This window comes from Siphateles boraxobius, unplaced genomic scaffold (genome assembly GCF_051911475.1).
Source record: "Siphateles boraxobius isolate OS27281-9 unplaced genomic scaffold, OSU_SipBor_1 26, whole genome shotgun sequence".
Classification (NCBI taxonomy): domain Eukaryota; kingdom Metazoa; phylum Chordata; class Actinopteri; order Cypriniformes; family Leuciscidae; genus Siphateles; species Siphateles boraxobius.
The window spans coordinates 13,748,842-13,769,899 of NW_027508876.1; the positions used below are offsets into that span (position 1 = coordinate 13,748,842).

The window sequence follows — 21,058 nt, forward strand, 5'->3', positions numbered from 1 at the left end:
AATCCATAGTTCTATGAGGAAATCGTGCTGGACTTCTGTTTTACTCTGAATGATGGACTGTACTGCTGTAGGTGAGGCTTCTGTCATTTTGTTGTCTCTCTTTAAGCACATTTCAGACTATCGAATTAAAAATGATTCACATTAAAATATGACTTTTTAAGAATCATAAGAAAAATACATCCGTGTGAAGCTTTTTTGTGTTTCTACCTACAGCATTTGAGATGTCCGTCTTTCCTTTCATGGTTTTTCTGTTCTTCTCCAATGAACTTGTACTGGAATCTTCAGCAGGTGAGGCAGCTATTTGCTTCACAAATAAAATGAAAATAATCAAAAACATTTTGAATCACAGTAATTATGTGAGACGATATTTCAAAGTGTCTTTGTTACTTACTTTTCAGAAATTGTATATTTTGTAAGAAAATTAATTTTGTACCCTGTATTACACTAATTTTACAAAACAAGAGTGTTTGTATGTTTATAATGCTGTTCTGTTTTCAGGAACTCCAGTATATAATGCAGAATTGCCTAGCAGAATAACAGCACTGAGCGGCTCTTGTGTTCAGATACCTTGTAAATTTGAAGTGCCAGCGGATGAACTGAAGAAAGCAGGAAGTATGTTTGGCGTCTGGATAAAGCATGGTCATGCTTTTCGCGAACCTGCCAATTTGGTAGTTTATAATGGAAGCACAAACATCAGCACAGGATTCAGTCGTATAGAGATAACTGGAAATCTTAGTCAGTGTGAATGTACCACAGTTTTCTATGATGTCATGAACAATCATTCAGACAATTACTTCTTCAGGGTGGAAATAGATCCACAGGATTGGAATTACTCATATAAGAATCCCATCAACATTTATGTCTCAGGTAAGTGGGTCTCTATTAGAAACTGTAGTAATCTGTTATGATATTTTAAAATTACTTCCTGATTGTGAAGGCCCTGAGTATTTTTTGATTAAAAATAAATGAAATAATGGTGTCCTCATCAGAGAAGACCCTTTCGAGGAAAGTCTTTATTCAGCGGCTGTATTTGCAGCCTCCAAACAATTATTTTAAGCATCCAAGACCAATCCTATCTATTTGAATGGGAGAATCCTGAAATATCAAAAACTATTTTCCAAACAAACAATTGCATATTTCAAATCCACAACAAAATCCCATAAATGTTCCTTATGCTCAAATAGCATTAAAAAGCTTATTTTTTTAGACTACCAGTCACAGCACATGTTCAGTCCTAAGGTTCAATGGGAACCGGAGCTTCTAACAGCAGCTGCAGTGATGCAATGACTTTACCAATCAGCAATTGGCTCTTTTACTTAGAAGGCGGGACGTATTCAGCCATATTCGTTCGGGTCACATGACGTCACTAGCTTTGCGCCGCCATCTTGACTACCGACGGTCTCAGTAATGCATGCAATATGTTGTGCAGTTGGCTGCAACAACAGCCAAAAGAGGAACCCCGAACTGGTATTTTACTCTATACCAAAAGAAAAGGATAGAAGAAATGTCTCATATTGTATGAATGTCTCATATTGTATCATGTCTCATCTTTCTGTGCACACACACCCGACCCGAAGCGTACAGCCATAGACCCCTATACAGCGCGCGAGTATTTGAGCTCTGTTTCGTGTCTGAATGGACAAATACACACAATGTTTAAATGTCCATTTTGGAGGGTATTCACGGAAATTATGTTGGTTATGTCTTAAACTGAGTTGTCATCCAGTCTCTTTGGTAGAGAGAGAGACAACGAAAACAAACAAGCATGCAAATGGAAATTATCGCGCCCGGAAAAACTATCGAGCTCATTTTTTTCCCTGTGCGATTAATTGATTTATTGACTATCGCTACAGGCCTAACCCAGATTAATGACAGCTAGCCATGAGCCGTGGCTAACATTGAAGGCAAGTCGGGCAGATAATAAAGGACAATAGAAAACTGGGGGTAACAAAATAAGGATCAGAGTCTAAAATTAAAAAAAAATCCATGTATCTCTGTCTTTCTCTCTCATTCAAATGGGCAGTTTGGGCGGGCACACCGGGCGAGATCGGTAGTCAATATGGCGGCGTTCTATTTCTAGTGACGTAGGTGGTATCTATGAATTGTGTATTACAGTGGAAGTGCACCGTATTTATATATCTGTATTGTTTGATATTGCTGCAAGAGGCAGTGGAAGTTATTTTGATTAAAGATTATGAGGGCACATGATTAAAAAAAATGATATACACAGATAAATCAATTAATAATCAATTAATATTATAAACTCTGCAATATTCAATAAAAAAGAGAATTGTCCATTTTGATTTCATGGCGACTTTAATAATTCATGCAAAATATATGATGCACACATGCGTAGGCAAATTCACAATTCACATGCACATAAAACAATTAATGTGCATGAAAAAAATTATATATTGACCAAAAGCTATTCTCATGTGCAAAGTAAATTTATATATTCATAAAATACATTTTACAAACGCAAAAAACACTCCACAGATGTCTAACTGCTCAAAAAGTTTTGAATGTTTATCATTGAATCTGAAATTGGAAATTGTCATCAGTGTGTGAATCGCCATGAATTTCTGTGTATATTTTGAGATTTTCCTGAAAGCTCTCTACTCCCGTACACGTCCATCGTACTTTTCAGCCAGGACTCAAGGAGCTTGTTTTTTCTTTTTCTTTTTTCTTTATAAAGGTAAATTTGGGCTTCCCTGGTTGTTTAGTTTCATTTCATATGCATATTTTTTTAAATTTTATTTATAAATTTCATTTAATTTATAGCTGTATTATGCTGCCATGTCAGTAGGCAATGTCACTTTGTAAAGAGTACGTGCCTGCGCACATACAGTATACGCATTCTTCTACAGAGCATTCGTGCCAAACGTGCATGTCTATAGACTGCGCATAATGCGCCCATAATACCATTTTCACAGTTTGTAAATAAAGACTGTTTGAATTTATCATCTTCGTCATGCCTACTAACCAGCAGCTTCCAACCCGTGACACAATGACAGCTATCTTGTTCTATTTCTGACTCTGTTTTGATGTAAAGCACATGAAATCAAGTACCCCATGAGCAAGATGGCGGAATAAGTCAGCATTCTAAATAAAAGAGCCAATCGACAATTAGTAATGTCCTCGCGTCATTACAGCCTCCGTTGGAAGCTGCGGTTGCAAAGAAACTCTAAGGACTGCACATGTGCATTGGCTGGGCCATCTTTTAACACTGAGTATAATAAACCACATTAATGAGAGTTTGTAATAAGTTATTTAAGTTATTTAAATTTGAGTGTGGCAAACTGTTTTTGAAATTTTCAGGATCTCCCCATTCATGTAGACAGGATTTGGTTTTAAATGCCCAAAAAGCTACCCAAAGTCATTGCAGTATGGCAGCAGACTGAACAAACTTTCCATTAAAATATACACACAAATCAAAAATGATACATAAACTCATGATGATTTGCAATTTCAGATTCAATATTAAACTTATAAAATGTAAACATTCAAATATTTTTGTACACAGTCACATACATCTGTGAATTGTGTTTTGGATTTGTGAAATGTATTTTTTGAATATATAATTTATTGTGTGCTGCATAACTTGATTTTTGTGAAAATATAATATTTTTCTGCATGTAAATTAGGTTTCATATATGGTAATTTACCTGTGCATGACATCGTTTTTTTCTATTTTTATGGTCTTCTCAAGGGTTATTTAAAAAACTGATTATATCCTCTATATGTTTATTGTGTTTTTGTAGCATGTATATAGTTGTTGAATGTTTTCCTTAAATTGAACAGCAATTTCTACTGTTCACTTTGCCCTGTAGATTCACCACAACCTCTTATCTTTAAACCCACTGATCTGAAAGAAGTGATGGAGAACACAACAGTCAATCTGAGCTGCTCTGCTGAAGCCCCCTGCCCCAAACAAGCTCCTACAATATCTTGGTCTTACATCCCTGAATCTGCACACATTACAGCACAGTTACAGGAGAAACCTGATAAAACCCAGTCAGTGTTTTCACACATGACCTTCAAAGCTTCATACGTGGATCACAGAAAGAACATCTCCTGCACTGCTACATATCCAAGAAAAACATCTAATGACTCAACTGTGGAGACCACCGTGATGCTACAAGTCTTGTGTAAGAGATTTGGAATAGTTTTGCTCTTTCATTAGCATTATTACAGTATGTTCAGATGTGTAATTTTAAAACATCTAGTTTATCTAAAGAAGTTTCTATTTTGCCCTCAAGTTCCTCCAAAAGAAACTCGCATCACCATCGATCAATCTGCTTCAGTCTCTGTTGGAACTAATGTGACTTTGACCTGCAAAAGCAAAGCCAATCCATCAAATACTATGACCTTCTCCTGGTACAAACGTGGACAGGACAATCAGCTGGATTTAGGAGAACAACTGATCTTTACTGTAAATAGGAGCAGTGGAGGCTGGTACTTTTGCATAGCAAAGAATGAACATGGTATTCAGAGGTCAGAAGAGATCCAGCTGATTATGGAAGGTAAGTTTATTTCTATGTAGATACTAATATTATCTGATGATTAATATAGGTAGCTCCAGTTGTATGATGGAATTTTATTTTTAAATGATCTGCACAGCCTATTGACTAACTAATTTTGCTTTATTTCAGTCTCTTCATTAGATCAGTCTTTGATCATTGGCTGTGTAGTAGGAGTTTCAGCACTTCTGTTGACATTACTTCTGATAACACTTTTCCTGAGGTAAGCTCAGTAGATGGTGAATTGTATGGAATAGAGAAACCAGACTTAAGAATAAATGAATTCAGACCTTTCATTTCTCTTTGAAACGTATAATCTGGTGTTCACAATATGGTGGTATACATTGTGTATTTTATGAATTTCTTAATTTCCTATTAATACAGAGTTCAAAGAGTAAAGGCATCCACTATTATGGAAACTGACGTCTCAGATCAGGTATGTTTTACTCTTTTAGCAGATCACGTTACTGCCATTTCAAATAGGAAGTGCCATAATAAGCAGATATCAATACCATGCGTTTACAATAATGTTTTTTTTTATGTTCAGAAACCAAAAACCGAGGACAGTGGATCCACATAAACAGCCATTAATTATGTTTGCTCTTTCAGGGTCAGGAAAAACAAGTGCAGACCATTTATGCTAATGGTGGTTTTGTGTCGGGCGAAGAGCTAGAGATGCCAAATGATGAGAATGACATAGTCCACTATGGAGAGATTGACTTCTCGACTCCCCAAACTAAAATCACCCCAGTACAGGGCTCAGGACAAGAGACGGTATATGCCGAGGTCAGAGGCCCAGGGAAGGAGATGAACCAGGATTAGTTAACATTACAATAAATGGCTTGAGTGAACTGTGTTATGTAGTATGCTTTATTGGCTTGGCTTATGGAAATAAAACATTTAACAACTTTGTTTTTTAATTTGTATATATGTTTCTGTTCATCACATTCATTGTTTTTTTTTTCTTCTCATAGTGATTCCATTGTCTTCCATTCAGGTGTTTAAATGCCACATCATATGTATTCTGTAATAATAAACTTGATGTTTTTTTTTCCTGTTACTTCAGAGTTCCAGTTTTTTTTTCATTCATTCCTCCCTAAATGGTAGTTCAATATATCTAATTATCATCCTAAACCTATGTCAAGCATGCTTATGTTTTAGTCACAGATGAGCAAATATTAAACTGTTTTTTGGTAAAAGGGTGACAGAGCAAATGTATTTATAGGATTTTCTAGTTTAGAACTTACAGTTAATTGTAAAAACTTAAATTAGTTTTCAATGTTGTTTTCAGGCTAAATTTTGTGTATATTTGTTCATTACAACTATAGTTTATTTTAAATGAAAGCGATTTCAGTCAGAGGACTTCAGAGCTGATCTTAAACCCCTTTTACAGTCAGGTTATTTCATATTGAGAAACAACAAAAACAAAACAAAAACATTATAGCTAAGGAAATTTTGAAGAATTTCCTGTGAAGTTTTAAATGCTCAAAAGGTTTTGAATAAAGACAATTATTTTATAAACAATGGTAGTGTCGTGTGTGTTTTGTTTGTTTTGTTTTGCAGAAGGAAACTTGTATATTAATGCGTCTGTATTTTATATGTAACACCGAACAATGAACTGAATTAATACAGGACTTAAATACAGAGGAACTAATGAGTTATTTAATATAGGACAACAGTTGAACGGAATCATGAACCAAGGGAACAAACTGAGACATGAAACTAGGTCAACTTAATATGACAATGAACAGGATCGGGAAAGGTCCACGAGCCAGAACTAAAACTCGTGTCTCCCGCACTGCCCACAAGACTTTTGGCCCAGACGATGGGACATTTTTCTCAACTTGACTGCAATGTTTTATTCCACAATGTATTCATTCAATGTATTTTGCCTGTACATAAATGAACCTTTATGTTGTCACCGCCGATTAAAATCTATAAATCAAAATAATTATTGCATTTATGAAGAAAAGGCTCAGCATCCAAGACTATCGCCTATTTCCTCCTCAATGGTGTCCTTGGGTGGATTGCTGAGGCGGATCGCCAGCAACAGCCATTTTAGAGTTGTTTGTGATTTGGTCTTAGTGACTTATTAGTCCTCTTGACTACCCCTAACTTTTCATAGATTTAGGAGCTGGTTTTAGTGCTAAAATGCTTTGTGAAATACTCTAGAGCAAAAATTTAGTGGTACTAAAATTAGGACTGACACGCTCATTATTTTTAAGAGTTTCTCCTAAATCGGCAAGTTAGGAACTACTTTTAGCCTTAAGATGTTTTGTGAATACGGCCCCACGTCACTTGTAGTTCTTGAAGAGTGACTACTTAACACTTAGTAATTATGATGCTTTATGAAAATTTTCAGGGTAAAAAAGACAATCTTCAAGACCGAACTACCTCAGTCCTAAATTTACTGATTAGTTAATCTTGTTTCCATATTAGTTTATGGTAGAAGCTAAAGTGCCAATGTAGAACTACGCATTAAGCCCTGCATGTTACCTATTAATGTCGGACCATTATTCTAAAGTGTTACCAAGATCTGTTTCATAATATCAACTAATTAGCCATTTAGATTATGTTTTGGAAATGACCTTATAACAGAGACAGTATGAAGCTGCTTTTGAAGTAAAGTGTCTTGCTGAAGGGCATAAAGCTAACTGTTCATGAATAGTACCTTTGTGGAGATTAACCTTATGGTTATGAGTCAGATTTGAACTAGAAGAACAAATGATGAGCATAGTGGTTTAACAAAACAAAACAAGTCTCATGAGGAAGTACAACAGTCAACATACAATATTTAAAAGTGTATTGTCACCTGTTATATTAAAATGCTTAAGTACATAAATTATAAAAATGTGTTATATTAAATTTAATTTATTTAATGTATAAATTTAATTTAATAGTATGTATATTACAGCATGTTTGGAAATTTTTGGACAAGAGTGTTGTGTTTTTTTTTTATTTGGTCATGGTAAACCATCTAACTGTAAAACCACAGCGGAACTATGTCTGAAAATATTTGCATAGTAATTGTATGTGAAGACAAAATTATTCACTTCTGTTTTTCCTTGAATTACAGATTGTACTGCTCTAGGTAAGTATGTTCTATCAACATTTAAGATATATACTATCACATTTTTAAAAAAATATTTAAAAAAGGTAGAACTTTATTTTAAAGTGCCCTTGTTGCACTTGCATGTAGTTATAGTAATTACTATAAATTGTGTGTAATTGCATGAAACTATAACCACACCCTAACCCTATAAGTACATTTGGTTAATTGCTATTAATCAGTACTTAAATGTAAAAATGTTACATGTAACAGACACCTTAAAATGAAGTATAACCAAAACAATTAATTATTGACATATATATATATTAATGTATGACAAAATATTAAAATGAAAATATGAATCACAATAAAATCCTAATGAGGAGAGATACAGAAAATATCATGCTTAAAGATGTTGGAGACTATCAAATTGTCTTCTTATTGTCTTTGTGTGTGTTTGTATCTACAGTACTCAAGATGTATATCATTCCATTCATGGCTTTTCTGTTGATAACGTGTGAAGTTGTACTCATATCTTCAGGTGAGTTCCTTATGCTGTCTAATTAAAAATAAAAATAAGTAGGATAATTCATTTTGCTTTAAATTTGTATCCTGTATTACACTCATTTTGCAAAACAAGATATTTTAAGGTGTTTGTATGTTTATATTGCTGTTCTGTTTTCAGAAACTCGAGTATATAATGCAGAATTGCCTAGCAGAATAACAGCACTGAGCGGCTCTTGTGTTCAGATACCTTGTAAATTTGAAGTGCCAGCGGATGAACTGAAGAAAGCAGGAAGTATATTTGGCGTCTGGATAAAGCATGGTCATGCTTTTCGCGAACCTGCCAATTTGGTAGTTTATAATGGAAGCACAAACATCAGCACAGGATTCAGTCGTATAGAGATAACTGGAAATCTTAGTCAGCGTGAATGTACCACAGTTTTTTATGATGTCATGAACAATCATTCAGACAATTACTTCTTCAGGGTGGAAATAGATCCACAGGATTGGAATTACCCATATCAGAATCCCATCAACATTTATGTCTCAGGTAAGAAAGTCTCCATTATAAACTACATTCATCCGTTGTGACATTTTTAAATTACTCACTGATTATGATTAATGATTAAGTCCCCTAATATATAAATAATAATAAGCTGTGATAAAGCATTCCTGTTTATTTTTGAAGATTTTTTATTGAATTTTAATGTTACCTGTAACAAAATGCTTTCTCTGTATTCAGGTTTTGACTGTAGCCTAGTAATAATAATGCAAATACGTGTACACTTCACATCAAAATGTATTTTTTATTTTTTTATAAGCCTTGACGAAAAGTAATATTTGAGAATTTCTAAAAAATACATTCAAATCCACATCTTAAAAGTAAGTAGGCTAATTTTGTCCAAAAACAACTAGAGAATTGACAAGCCTCTCCATAGAGAGCTATACGGGCATCTAGTGGTAACACTACGAAATTACATGTTTTATTTTATTTTCTATCAACAGATGGCGCTAATCTGACTTCAAAAATTGGATTTAAAAGGCCCAGTCTCATATATTCATCAGAAATACTGCATTAATTGAAAAAATATTTTAAAATTAGAAAGAAAATTTAAAAAAAAAATTAACCACAATTATTGCATAAATATTTATAAGTCACATCAAATCCTCTCAAAATACAAAAGAAAAAATATTATTGAACAAAAATAAATTACATTGGTTTTACTGGGGTGGAGGAAGTTTAATTTTTAGGTGTCTGGTCACTTCTGATCGGGAAGATAACAAGTGCTACACCCAAATAAGGAGCGCCTGAGTGTTAAAGGTTGTATCAGTGATTTCAGGCCCAAAAATAAATATCTAATCTTTCCTAACAATCCGCTAGCTGCCCGCCCCATAAGCAAGTCGTCAAAAAAACTCGTCTCTGTAGGCAGCGTAGGCTCTGAGATCTGCACACAAAAACAAATGGGACAACCACCACTCAAAACCAAAATAAAGTGTTCCAGCCAATCACTGACAGGGGTGGGTGTTGTGAGGTTTTGCGCTCGTGCACGGTTGGACGCGAAATCGGAGCAACACCTGCCCGCAATGGCTTTACTGGCAGAGGCATACAGTGGGTGTCGGGTTGCCTCCATCCTTAAAATTTCAAAGACGGCGGTTCATAAGAACAAGGTCAAGCAGCAGACATTGGGGACAAAGCTACAGACCGGCATAGGGCGAAAACGACTCTCCACTGACCGGGATGTCCGTCAACTCATTCGAATGTCACTCAACAACCGTAGGATGACATCAAGTGACCTACAAAAAAAATGGCAAACAGCAGCTGGGGTGAAGTGCACGGCGAGGATGGTTGGAAACAGGCTCCTAGGGGCAGGCCTGAAGTCTTGCAAAGCTAGAAAAAAGCCGTTCATCAATGAGAAGCAAAGAAGAGCCTTGTTGAGGTTTGCAAAAGACCGGATTGGACTGTAGAGGACTGGAGTAAGGTCATCTTCTTTGATGAGTCCAATTTTCAGCTATGTCCAACACCTGGTCGTCTAATGGTTAGACGGAGACCCTGGAGTGGCTTAACAGCCACTGTCTCGCACCCACTGTGAAATTTGGTGGAGGATCGGTGATGATCTGGGGGTGCTTCAGCAAAGCGGCAATAGGGCAGATTTGTCTTTGTGAAGGACGCATGAATCAAGCCACGTACAAGGTTGTCCTGGAAGAACACTTGCTTCCTTCTGCTTTGACAATAGCCGCGTTTCCACTGTCGGGCCAGGGCTGGCTCAGGGCTAACAGCGAACCAAGCCGGGCCACTGGCCTCGGGCCTCAAGCACCGGGCTTGCGTTTCCACTGCCGGGCCAGTAGCCCCGCAGCGCTACCATAAACCCCGCCCTTAACACGCCTTCCTGGATCGAACGTCATACAACCCCTACCATTTCAGCGGGAATTATGAAGTTCATTCAGGCAGGACACACAAGCTTGCTAAAATCACACGACGATCGAGATGAAGAGGACCGAAGCGTCTGTTTGTTTGCTCTTTTTGGTATTTGCTTGGTGGATGATGAGGCAGCAAAGCCAATATAAGAAGATGGAGGTTCAGCGGCGACAACGCCAAAAGCTTATGTTGGCTGCAAGGCGAAAGAGAGCGATCCAAAGACGTGTGATTCAGTTACAGCGAATGCAGAGTCGCAAGCAATGGATGGAAACGGTAAATATTTTATTTTATAGTATAGTTAATGCGTATCTTGTAGTCGATGTGAGCATAACTTCAAATCATATTGCACGGAGTTGTTTTTATGAGCTTTTCACTAACTTTACTATCTGATGAAAAGACACAAATATTTTGCTAGCTTATCATATCTTGCTTGCTATATTAATAAAAATAAAGTTAGGTGTTAATGTTAAACTGTCATTGTATTATTCGTTTAATACATCTATTTATACCCATGATTATGAACATATGCATTTACATTTCGCATAATTAGGGAAGTAATGTTTACAGTAACACTTTGCAAGAAAGTAAAGTATGTAATGTATGGGTTAACATGAACGAAACATTAGCAATACATTTGTTACTGTATTTGTTTATCTTTGTTAACGCTAGGTTTTCAAAAAAATCAGCTGTTGGTTTGTTAGTTTGTTTACAGTGCGTTAACTGATTGTAACAATTAAAACATTGGAGTGTAATGTATTAAAAAATGGGTTAGCAAATATTTATAAATGCTGTACTTGATAACATCCTCGTTTCTGCACACGCCGTCAAATTGACTTTGTACTCTTTCTTCTGCCCAAATGCTCAGAATAGCTTTGGTATCCAGTACAGTCGACAGACCAGTACAGGCGATTCTCCATTTCGAGCAGCGATAATTTTGCGCGAAATAAAAAAGGTGAAATGTGCATCTTGCCGCAGACCATACCTTTCCCTAACACCGATAAACTCCTCAGAAATCCTGGCCGTTGGCCCCAAGTAAGCCCCCCTCAAGCACCGGAAGTGACAGCGACTGGCCCTGGCACGCACTAGCACGGCTCGGCCTTGGCCCGGCAGTGGAAACGCGGCTAATGTTCCCCAACTCTGAGGATTGTTTTTTTCCAGCAGGACAATGCTCCATGCCACACAGCCGGGTCAATCAAGGTGTGGATGGAGGACCACCAGATCAAGACCCTGTCAAGACCCAATCTCCAGACCTGAACCCCACTGAAATCCTCTGGAATGTGATCAAGAGGAAGATGGATGGTCACAAGCCATCAAACAAAGCTGAGCTGCTTGAATTTTTGCACAAGGAGTGCCATAAAGTTACCTAACATCAATGTGAAAGACTGGTGGAGAGCATGCCAAGACACATGAAAGATGTGATTGAAAGTCAGGGTTATTCCACCAAATATTGATTTCTGAACTCTTCCTAAGTTTAAACATTAGTATTGTGTTGTTAAAAAATGAATATGAACTTATTTTCTTTCCATTATTCAAGGTCTGACCACACTGGATCTTTTTTGTTATTTTGACCAGTTGTCGTTTTCTGCAAATAAATGCTCAAAATGACAATATTTTTATTTGGGAGAAATGTTGTCAGTAGTTTATAGAATAAAACAAAAATGTTAATTTTACCCAAACACATACCTATACATAGTAGAAACAGAAATAATTGATAATTTTTGCAGTGATCTCTTAATTTTTTCCAGAGCTGTATATATAATGATTTCCATTACACGAGAGTAGATGTTAAAACTTCATGCTGATTTGTACTCAGCTTTCGCCTAGATAAGCACCAACTAAGACGTAGCTTTACAGTAACCTATGCTTCTCCATCCATTTACGCTTCTTTCCATATGGTGATGTGAATCTCCTTCTGTCTGGTATTAATAGCTGCAGTGTATTTGCGCATCAGCACACACAACGGCTGCAACCACAGTGCGGTCCCCCCATAACAACCGTCTGGATTGAGCTGAGAAGGGAACATCTCTAGGGTCTTCAAGTGGGCACCTTCCGTCCTCAGTGTTTCGTCGACTAGCCCACAACACCTCAAGAGGGCTCGACAGTGACTCTGGCGTCCCAGAGTCACCCCCCTCCGTCCCCCCACTCAACTCAGCCCAGCTTACTGACCTTTACCTCCCTCCTGCTGCTGAGGTTGCTCCTTCCTCATAGCTCACATGTGACCTAACCACAATCTCGCCGCAACCCAACCATACGCACCAACCCGTTTGACTAAGGCTGTCGACCCCCACTGTCGTCAATAAAGCAGGTTGAGTGGCAACAGTTCCGTATGGTATACTACCTGTCCAGACACCAATCCTCAAGAGTATTTGAGGAAGGTGTTTGAGGAACAGAGAACAGTGTCTTAGTCTGGCATAGCAATAATGTCATGAAATTATGGCCAAATGACAGAAAAAACGGAGCGCCCACATAACATAAACTTTATAACCTGTAATTTGATTAACTTACTGCCTCAAATGTGGCTGTTCTAAAGAAGGTCCAAACAATTCTCTGGTAAAAAAAAAACATCATCACTCAATTTGAGTTTGACTTTGGTAAAATGTTAATAATATAATGACACATGCAAGTGTCTGAGCATATAAAGCCACAATATCAACTTTGACAACATGGTTATTTAAAAATAGTGTTTTTCCGTTTCCTGAGAAGTATCGTTTTGGAGATACAAGGTTTCTTTCCCAAAGTGATGATATCCGAGTAATATGGTTTCTTGAACAAGAAAAAAATGTAGGGTGGGATTTGATTTTGAACAGTAAACACGTCAGAAGAGAAGAGAAGAGAAGAGAAGAGAGAAGAGAAGAGAAGTCGCTGCAAGAGGGAGCGGAAGTTATTTTGATTAAAGCTAAAGTTTTTTTTAAAAACAATAATGAAACATTACACAAACACTAAAAAATTTACAGTCTGGGCGAGTCAACACTATTGCCTGAAGTGAGAGCCAGTCTGGAGATTTGAGTTGACAGATTTCACAGAATATCAAGTATATGATGGTCAGACACTCCGATTCCACCAAAGGATGTCAAACATATTTGATTTGTTTCACTATTTATTTATTTTTAATTCATGTTCCCTCAAAATCTTTAATAAAAAAATAACCCTCCCTTCATCTTGCAACGACATGTCTTCTTTTCTCTGATGGTGTTTTTCGGCACTGCCACTCTCTCACATGAGATCACAGCAATAGCAAACCACAACCAACCAATCAATTCCTGATGAACAAAATCAAGTCTCTGGGTATGCTTATAATTTTTTGTAGTATGCATGTAGTTGTTGTATGTTTTCCGTAAATGTAACAGTATTTTATACCATGTACACTTTGCCCTCTAGATTCACCACAACCTCTTATCTTTAAACCCACTGATCTGAAAGAAGTGATGGAGAACACAACAGTCAATCTGAGCTGCTCTGCTCAAGCCCCCTGCCCCAAACAACCTCCTACAATATCCTGGTCTTACATCCCTGAATCTGCCCACATTACAACACAGTTACAGGAGAAACCTGATAAAACCCAGTCAGTGTTTTCACACATGACCTTCAAAGCTTCATACATGGATCACAGAAAGAACATCTCCTGCACTGCTACATATCCAAGAAAAACATCTAATGACTCAACTGTGGAGACCACAGTGATGCTACAAGTCCTGTGTAAGACATTTAGAGTAGTTTTGCTCTTTCATTAGCATTATTATGTTCAGATGTGTAATATTATAATATCTAGTTTATCTAAAGACGTTTCTATTTTGTCCTCAAGTTCCTCCAAAAGAAACTCGCATCACCATCGATCAATCTGCTTCAGTCTCTGTTGGAACTAATGTGACTTTGACCTGCAAAAGCAAAGCCAATCCATCAAATACCATGACCTTCTCCTGGTACAAACGTGGACAGGACAATCAGCTGGATTTAGGAGAACAACTGATCTTTACTGTAAATGGGAGCAGTGGAGGCTGGTACTTTTGCATAGCAAAGAATGAACATGGTATTCAGAGGTCCAAAGACTTCCAGCTGATTATGGAAGGTGAGCTTAAATTATAAATCTGACATGCTAATTCTAAGCAAAGATTTCGGTTTTATGACTTGACTTTGTCTCATATTGTGTATAATCTACTGAACACCAACATCTGTTTATTTTTGTTTTTATCTGCCACCCATTAGAATTATCTGTGCCTTTGATCGCCGGCTGTGTAGGAGGAATTTTAGCTTTACTGTTGTTATTTCTTCTGGCAACACTTTTAAAAAGGTATGCAAAGACTAAATATGATGTACCACAAATGTTCATGTTAGTGATTTATGTATTTACTGTTGATACAGGGCGCAAAAGGCAAGAGCATTCAGTGAATCGATTGTTAGGGATACTGATCAGGTAAGCTACACTTTTAAAGAGGCCATCACTAATGAGAAACATCATAGATATTCACATAAAATGTAAATAATTACTTTTTTTGCTTTGTCAGGATCATGAGATCGATTGCATCTATGTAAATGATTTCATAAAAAGAGGGTAATGACAGATGCCTTAACATAAATCACATGAACCATATGGAGCACATGAACCATATGGAGCGATTGTGCTTTTCCACAAACTGCACCATTTGGAAAGCCAAAAGACTGTCCGCTACATCAAAATCATAAACATAATTATGATATAACAGAAAATGTCATCTGCTTGGATAATATACACATGTGTTGTCAACAAAATAGCAACTGAGTCTTTTGTCTCTGGTTAGAAAAATAGTAACACTATACAATAAGGTCCCATATGTCCACATTAGTTAATTAACAATGATCAGGATAGGCTATTTGTTACAGTAGGCTATTTATTCATATTTATTAACATTAATTATAATGTTAATTAATAAAAATGCAACGTCCTGGTTGCGTATGCAACCCACCGTTCCCTGAAGGAGGGAACTGAATTGGGATCTCGCTAGAGAGCCTATCCTCTTCGAGTACTATTGAACGAGTGTATAAATACGGAAGTGGATGCACGCACTAGTTGCTTTTCGCTGAGGAGCCGAGAGTAACCCGGGGTCAGCGGTGGTCTAGCGGTAGTGGCAAGGGGACTACGTCCTCAGTTCCCTCCTTCAGGGAACGGTGGGTTGCATACGCAACCAGGACGTTCCCTTTCAGTCGATAACGTCAGACGTAGTCGACGGTCGACTGAATTGGGATGACCTTTGAAAACGCCACTAACGCTGCCACCTTCCAGTGCCTAAACCAAAGCCTCCTGATGCCCCCGCAAATTTAAGGCGGGGAAGGACAGGGCTTAGGCCAGGGAAGTCACTGCTGTTCCTGCAGGACCACTGGGAAAGCGTTCCCCGTATATTGGAAGGAAGGGACGCTGCGGAAGCCACATCCAACCCAGAGGGAGGTAACGTGGAGAGTACACATATGAATTGGGCGGAAACCGGGCAATCTGACATATGGAATGTCACTGGGGTGGCTCCAGCCTAAGACGGGGGGAGACACACCGGACAGTGACGGCAGAAAGACTCTGCCGAGGGAAGACACGGGCTCGCCGCAGGGAGCCGTATCGTGGAAGAATAAACATATGGGGTCGCCGTAGGGACCGCAACATATGGACCCAGCCTAACACAGGTTCCAAACTGCTTACGAGTGGTAGGCCTATCACCAGACGTTCCGCACGTCCGACGTCGGAGGGGTGTGGAGGAACTCAACAGGGTTCAATTTTAAGGGAACTCAACTGGAGTAGAAAGGCGCACGTATCCAGTCCATAGGAGGGGAATGGCGCAGCAAGCCGACACTTGAACCGGGCTCACGGTGAAACTGGCTTCATGAGAAGGGAGCCCACGGGAAGCAGCGGTTCAACTAGGTGTCGTCCAGCCCCCAACTCTATAATCTGTTTAGCAAAGCATTTCGTCAACGCCCAGGCCGAGCACTTTACACTCATCATAGAGGAGCTCAACACCTAAGTGGACATGTTGCATCTCGGATTTTTACCGAAATGAAGGCAAGCACTAAGTGCAACTTTGCATGGAAACAGCCTTCCCTCTCTGCTGAGTTCCAACAGATATTTGTAGAGCTGGTATGAGGTCTATGGCTTGCATTCTGTACACGTCCAAGCGAACGGACAGAGAAGCCAGGGCTGGATCTGCCTCCTCCAGGGCAGCGCTTGCAGGCTCATCACCTGCTCCTATTACGGGAGAGGTAGGAACCTTGGGCACAATCCGAGCCGGGGTCTCAGCTTGTGAGAGTTAGCCGGCCCAGACTCCAGGCACAATACGTTGACCGAAAGCGAGCAAGTCCCTACCCTCTAGTAGAGACCATGTGAGCAGGAGAACTGATATAACAGAATTTTTAACTCACTGCCTGCAGTGGCTCAGGGGCGGTCTCTGCAGTGCAGTCGCACCAGGGACAAGGCCCAAGAGGATAAAGAGGGACGCAAAGATTTACAAGACCTTGCTCCTCAGGAACCTGACGATCAGAACGTGCGTCTGCACACTTCTGCAACACGATGAGCGTTGTTTAAACACCGAGGCAACATCATTTTGAGGGTGAAGGAAAACAGCCTAATCCAACCCATTTTGCAGGAAAGAGAGCACTGAAGTGATCGAAAGCTTTCAGGATCTCCTCTGGAGAGAAGACGCACTCAACGACTAGGTTCCACTTCTAAAGGCGTAAGCACGCTACCCATTTCTAGGGGGTGCTCGCAGAAGTGATGGTAACTATCACATGTCCCTGTGAAAGCCACCTGAACCTCCGCGTTCAGATGTAAGACCGCTCGGAATCTCCGGGGGAAGAACGCGGGTGCCATCGTGCCCCGTCCCTGAAAGAGTTTTCAGGGGAAGTCAGGAAGGCTGTCGATGGGAACCAGGTCTAGTTGGGCCAATAAGGGGCAACTATGAAGACCTGTTCCTCTCCTGACTTGGCACGTAGGTGCAAGCGACGGGCGCAAAAAAACAGGTACATTGCTCAACACAACATGTGAAGATCACTGGACTTCCGGAGCATTTTCTGCTCAGCACTTGAGTGTGATAAGTTCACTGAGCTTCAGGAGCATTCCTGCTCAACACCTGAGTGTGATAAACTCACTGAGCTTCAGGAGCATTTCTGCTCAACCCTTGAGTGCGAAGAACTTCACTGAGCACCAGGAGCATTTCTGCTCAGCACTGCGTGTGATGAATTCACTGAGCTACAGGAGCATTTCTGCTCAACACCTAAGTGTGATGAACTCACTGAGCTACAGGAGCATTGCTGCTCAACACCTGAGTGCGATGAACTTCACTGAATTTCAGGACCATTTCTGCTCAACATGAAGTGTGATGAATTCACTGACTTGAGCAGGCGCAAGGCGACCATGAGTCGCAGTCGCTTTTAGAAGGCTCACTGGGGTTAAACGCATTTCTGCGGGCCCCTGGGGCAGCTGACAGCCAGTGTTTGTCCAAGGGTAGTCCGCTCGGTTTGTACAAACACTGGCAGGAAGACGAAACCGGAGGGGCAACTGAGCAGCCCCGAAATGGTCATGACCCAGCTGGACCCAGGGGATGGAGTCTCCACTTGCCCTGGCTATAACTGTCGTGAGGCTCGATGGCGGCAAGATTGAGTAGAGCGGGAAGAGTGGAACAAAGCGTCCTCAGAAGCTTCTGACTCCAAGGAGGAGGTGACGGGTGAGTTGTGACATGCAAGGGAAGCTTGCGCAACGGTCGCAATGTCTAACAACTCGAGGCACGAATGCCCGTGTAGTCGAGGGTCGCCCAGGCCCCCGTTAAAACACGCCCTTTGTACATGGCCCGTCTGTTGAAGAGGGTTTGGCAGCAGACCGGGATGAACTATAGTCACACAGGGTGAGCTGCTCTGCCACGGTCACCTCTGGACTCGATCATGAAGCTAGCGCTGAAGCGGTCATGTCTTCAAATGGCTGCAACTACCATATACCCCAGGAGCCTCTGAAAGTTCCCACCACCTAGTACCACGAAGAACGAGTTTACAACTGGCCTTCGTACAGGCTGGAGGAGCGGCTATATCAAATCCTTCGCCAGCAGGATAAGATAAGCACGCACAAGTCAGTAGCACTGCTCAACACTCGGTGTGATGAATATCACTGAATTTTCAGGAGCACGTCTGCTCAACACCTAATGTGATGACTATCACTGACTTGAGCGGGTTAGCCGAGCCTGAGGTGGGGCAGCAAAGTAGAGAGAGTGGTGTTGCTGTTCAACACTTACCTGTCTCCACAAGCGGCAGGGGGCGCGTGAGAAGGCGGATGACCGGGTCCTCGAACGCACCAAGCTGCCTGCTGGCGACCAAGGGGGAGCTGAGGGGTGTAAGGCTATACAGGGTCACACCCGCCAGACTGGCCCTCCTGGGACCCAGGAACAGATGAAATTGCTCTCTCTTTGAAGTGTGGGTTCCCGCTTGCTCCGTTTTTTTTTTTTTTTTTTTTAGGGAGCCAGCGGCGGAACAGACACACACACAAACAAAGGCTCCACCCTGCCCTCACCCGGGGGGAGGGAGTGACCGTGCCACTCCAAGAGCATCTCATCCATTCCTGGGCAGCCCGCTCTGGAATGCTTTCGCTGTCGCTTGCCACCTGGCTTGGCAGCGCCAGGAGCGGGCTGGGCGTCTCTACTGCGGCCGGCTCCATGCTGAGGCCTGGGTGGAGGCTGCTGAGGAGGGCCAGCAGGAGCGGCGGCCGGGGAACGCCCACGGCGACGAGCAGGCGGAGGAGCTGCCACCGGCGGCGGGTGGAGGCAGCAGCTGGCCACCGGGGCAGGATGTGCCGGATGACCTCCGTCTGCGCTTGAGCGGCAGAGAACTGTAGGAGGCAGTTCTCCACCGCGTCGCCGACCAGCCCAACTTTGGAAATTGGGGAGACCAGGAACCGAACCTTGTCCGCATCCGCTATACCAACCAGGCTGAGCCAACGAAGGGCGCTACTGGACCACCAAGGTGGACATCGCCAGACCGATCACGCACGCTACGACACTCATGCCCCGGAGGGTGAGGTCGGATGCAGTGCGGTGCTCACCTATGAGCCAACGGTCTGGATTACCCTCGTGTATGCCATGGGTGCCCTAGCCTGCAGCAACGCCATGGCACGCAAGAGGAAGCGGCTTGCCCACAGGCTTTGTAAGCTCTGCCCGTCGGAACGGACGAAAACTCACAGTAGGGGGGAGACGAGGATCCCCCCAAAAGGCAACGGCCGCCGGACACAGGTGCACCTGTGTCGACAGACCGCTCCAATGGAGGGACACCTCGCAACCCTTCACCGTTCCTCCATCAAGGGTAATGAGGGGAAAAAGCTATTCCGGGAGTTTCTGGCAGAGAAAGATACTGTTCACCACCTGATAAGCTCTCCCTGCATTTCGGGAAAGAAAGGCACTGGGGCGGCGAGCTGAGAACCAGCGCGGCCCGCCCCAAGATACCAAACTCCAGATTCCAACCGAGACTGAACGGGACACGGTGGAGGTTCCACTCGAGCCCAGCAGCCTCGGCGGCCCGTTTCAGCATAGCTGATAATTCTGGATCCGGCTCGGGCAACAACTCCCGGAGGGAGACAATGCAGCCGAATCATCATCTCTAGAAGTCAGCTCACCCTCCGATGCTGCAATCGGCGTTCTGTCCTCCAGGGGAGCCCCGAGTGAATCCGCTGGCCCACCCATTACAGATGGACCAGCAGACAACACAGGAGGCTCCAGTGGTTGCAGTGGAAGTGAGGAGTGAGGAGCCCATAGGGAATGGTTACCGGGCGGGACATTCAACACTATCCTCCGGTCACCCATCCCACACAGCACCCGAGGGTGGGGCATGGTAATGGGGACTCGCTCTCCGTGAACGAAGGCGAGTCTCGCCCTCAACACTGCGACAGTCATGTTCCCACAGTGAAAGCATGAGCTGTCCACAAAAGCTGTCTCAGCCTGCTGTAAGCCCAAACACGTGACACAACAGTTGTGACCATCAGAGAGAGACAGGGAACGACCCCACCCAGAAACGCACTGGCGGAATGACATCTTGAAAAAGACGCAAACGCACCCGTGTTGCTCTTTCAGAAAATAGGACCGTCACCAGTGCCGGAGCACACAGGGGAATGACCGTGCCAACACTGAACAGAGAACTGAAACAGTGAAGCACTCACTTTTCCACCCTCTAACCAGCCATCAACACACACAAACATTTAGAAATTTGTTGCTGTTAAAACAGCAGTTGAGAGCTCAAAGCTCGCGATCATCGCTGCACTCGCGCTGTAGAACACCAGCACTGGGATAGTCTTCCTGAAGAACACCGACACACTCGCTCGTTGTAGACAACAGCACTCTCAGAGACATCAAACGATCGGCTCCGAAGCGAAAGGCAACTAGTGCGTGCATCCACTTCCGTATTTATACCGTCCCCGCGGGGGCGGTGTGTGTGATGCGAATCACGCACGCCAATTACATTGGCTCGTTCAATAGTACTCGAAGAGGATAGGCTCTCTAACGAGATCCCAATTCAGTGGACCGTCGACTACGTCTGACGTTATCGACTGAAAGGGAATATATGTATAGCTAGATCATCGTAGCT

General features: G+C 41.7%; 1 protein-coding gene across 1 annotated transcript; it reads left to right on the plus strand.

The window, feature by feature from the left end:
* Window positions 1-52: 52 nt before the first annotated feature.
* Window positions 53-15,042, plus strand: LOC143752276 (B-cell receptor CD22). Its single transcript, XM_077245414.1, has 16 exons — window positions 53-71; window positions 214-288; window positions 499-867; window positions 3,831-4,148; window positions 4,260-4,523; window positions 4,665-4,743; window positions 4,905-4,956; window positions 5,130-5,341; window positions 5,495-5,517; window positions 8,039-8,110; window positions 8,255-8,623; window positions 13,868-14,185; window positions 14,292-14,555; window positions 14,693-14,777; window positions 14,849-14,900; window positions 14,992-15,042. Exons 1-16 carry the CDS (start codon window positions 53-55, stop codon window positions 15,040-15,042), a joined length of 2,622 nt encoding a protein of 873 aa, XP_077101529.1.
* The last annotated feature ends 6,016 nt before the right edge of the window (window positions 15,043-21,058 follow it).

Coding starts and splice junctions, on each gene's coding strand:
- LOC143752276 (XM_077245414.1), top strand. Junction 14,186..14,291: donor AGTGATGCTACAAGTCCTGT/GTAAGACATTTA, acceptor TTTGTCCTCAAG/TTCCTCCAAAAGAAACTCGC. Junction 14,778..14,848: donor CTGGCAACACTTTTAAAAAG/GTATGCAAAGAC, acceptor CTGTTGATACAG/GGCGCAAAAGGCAAGAGCAT.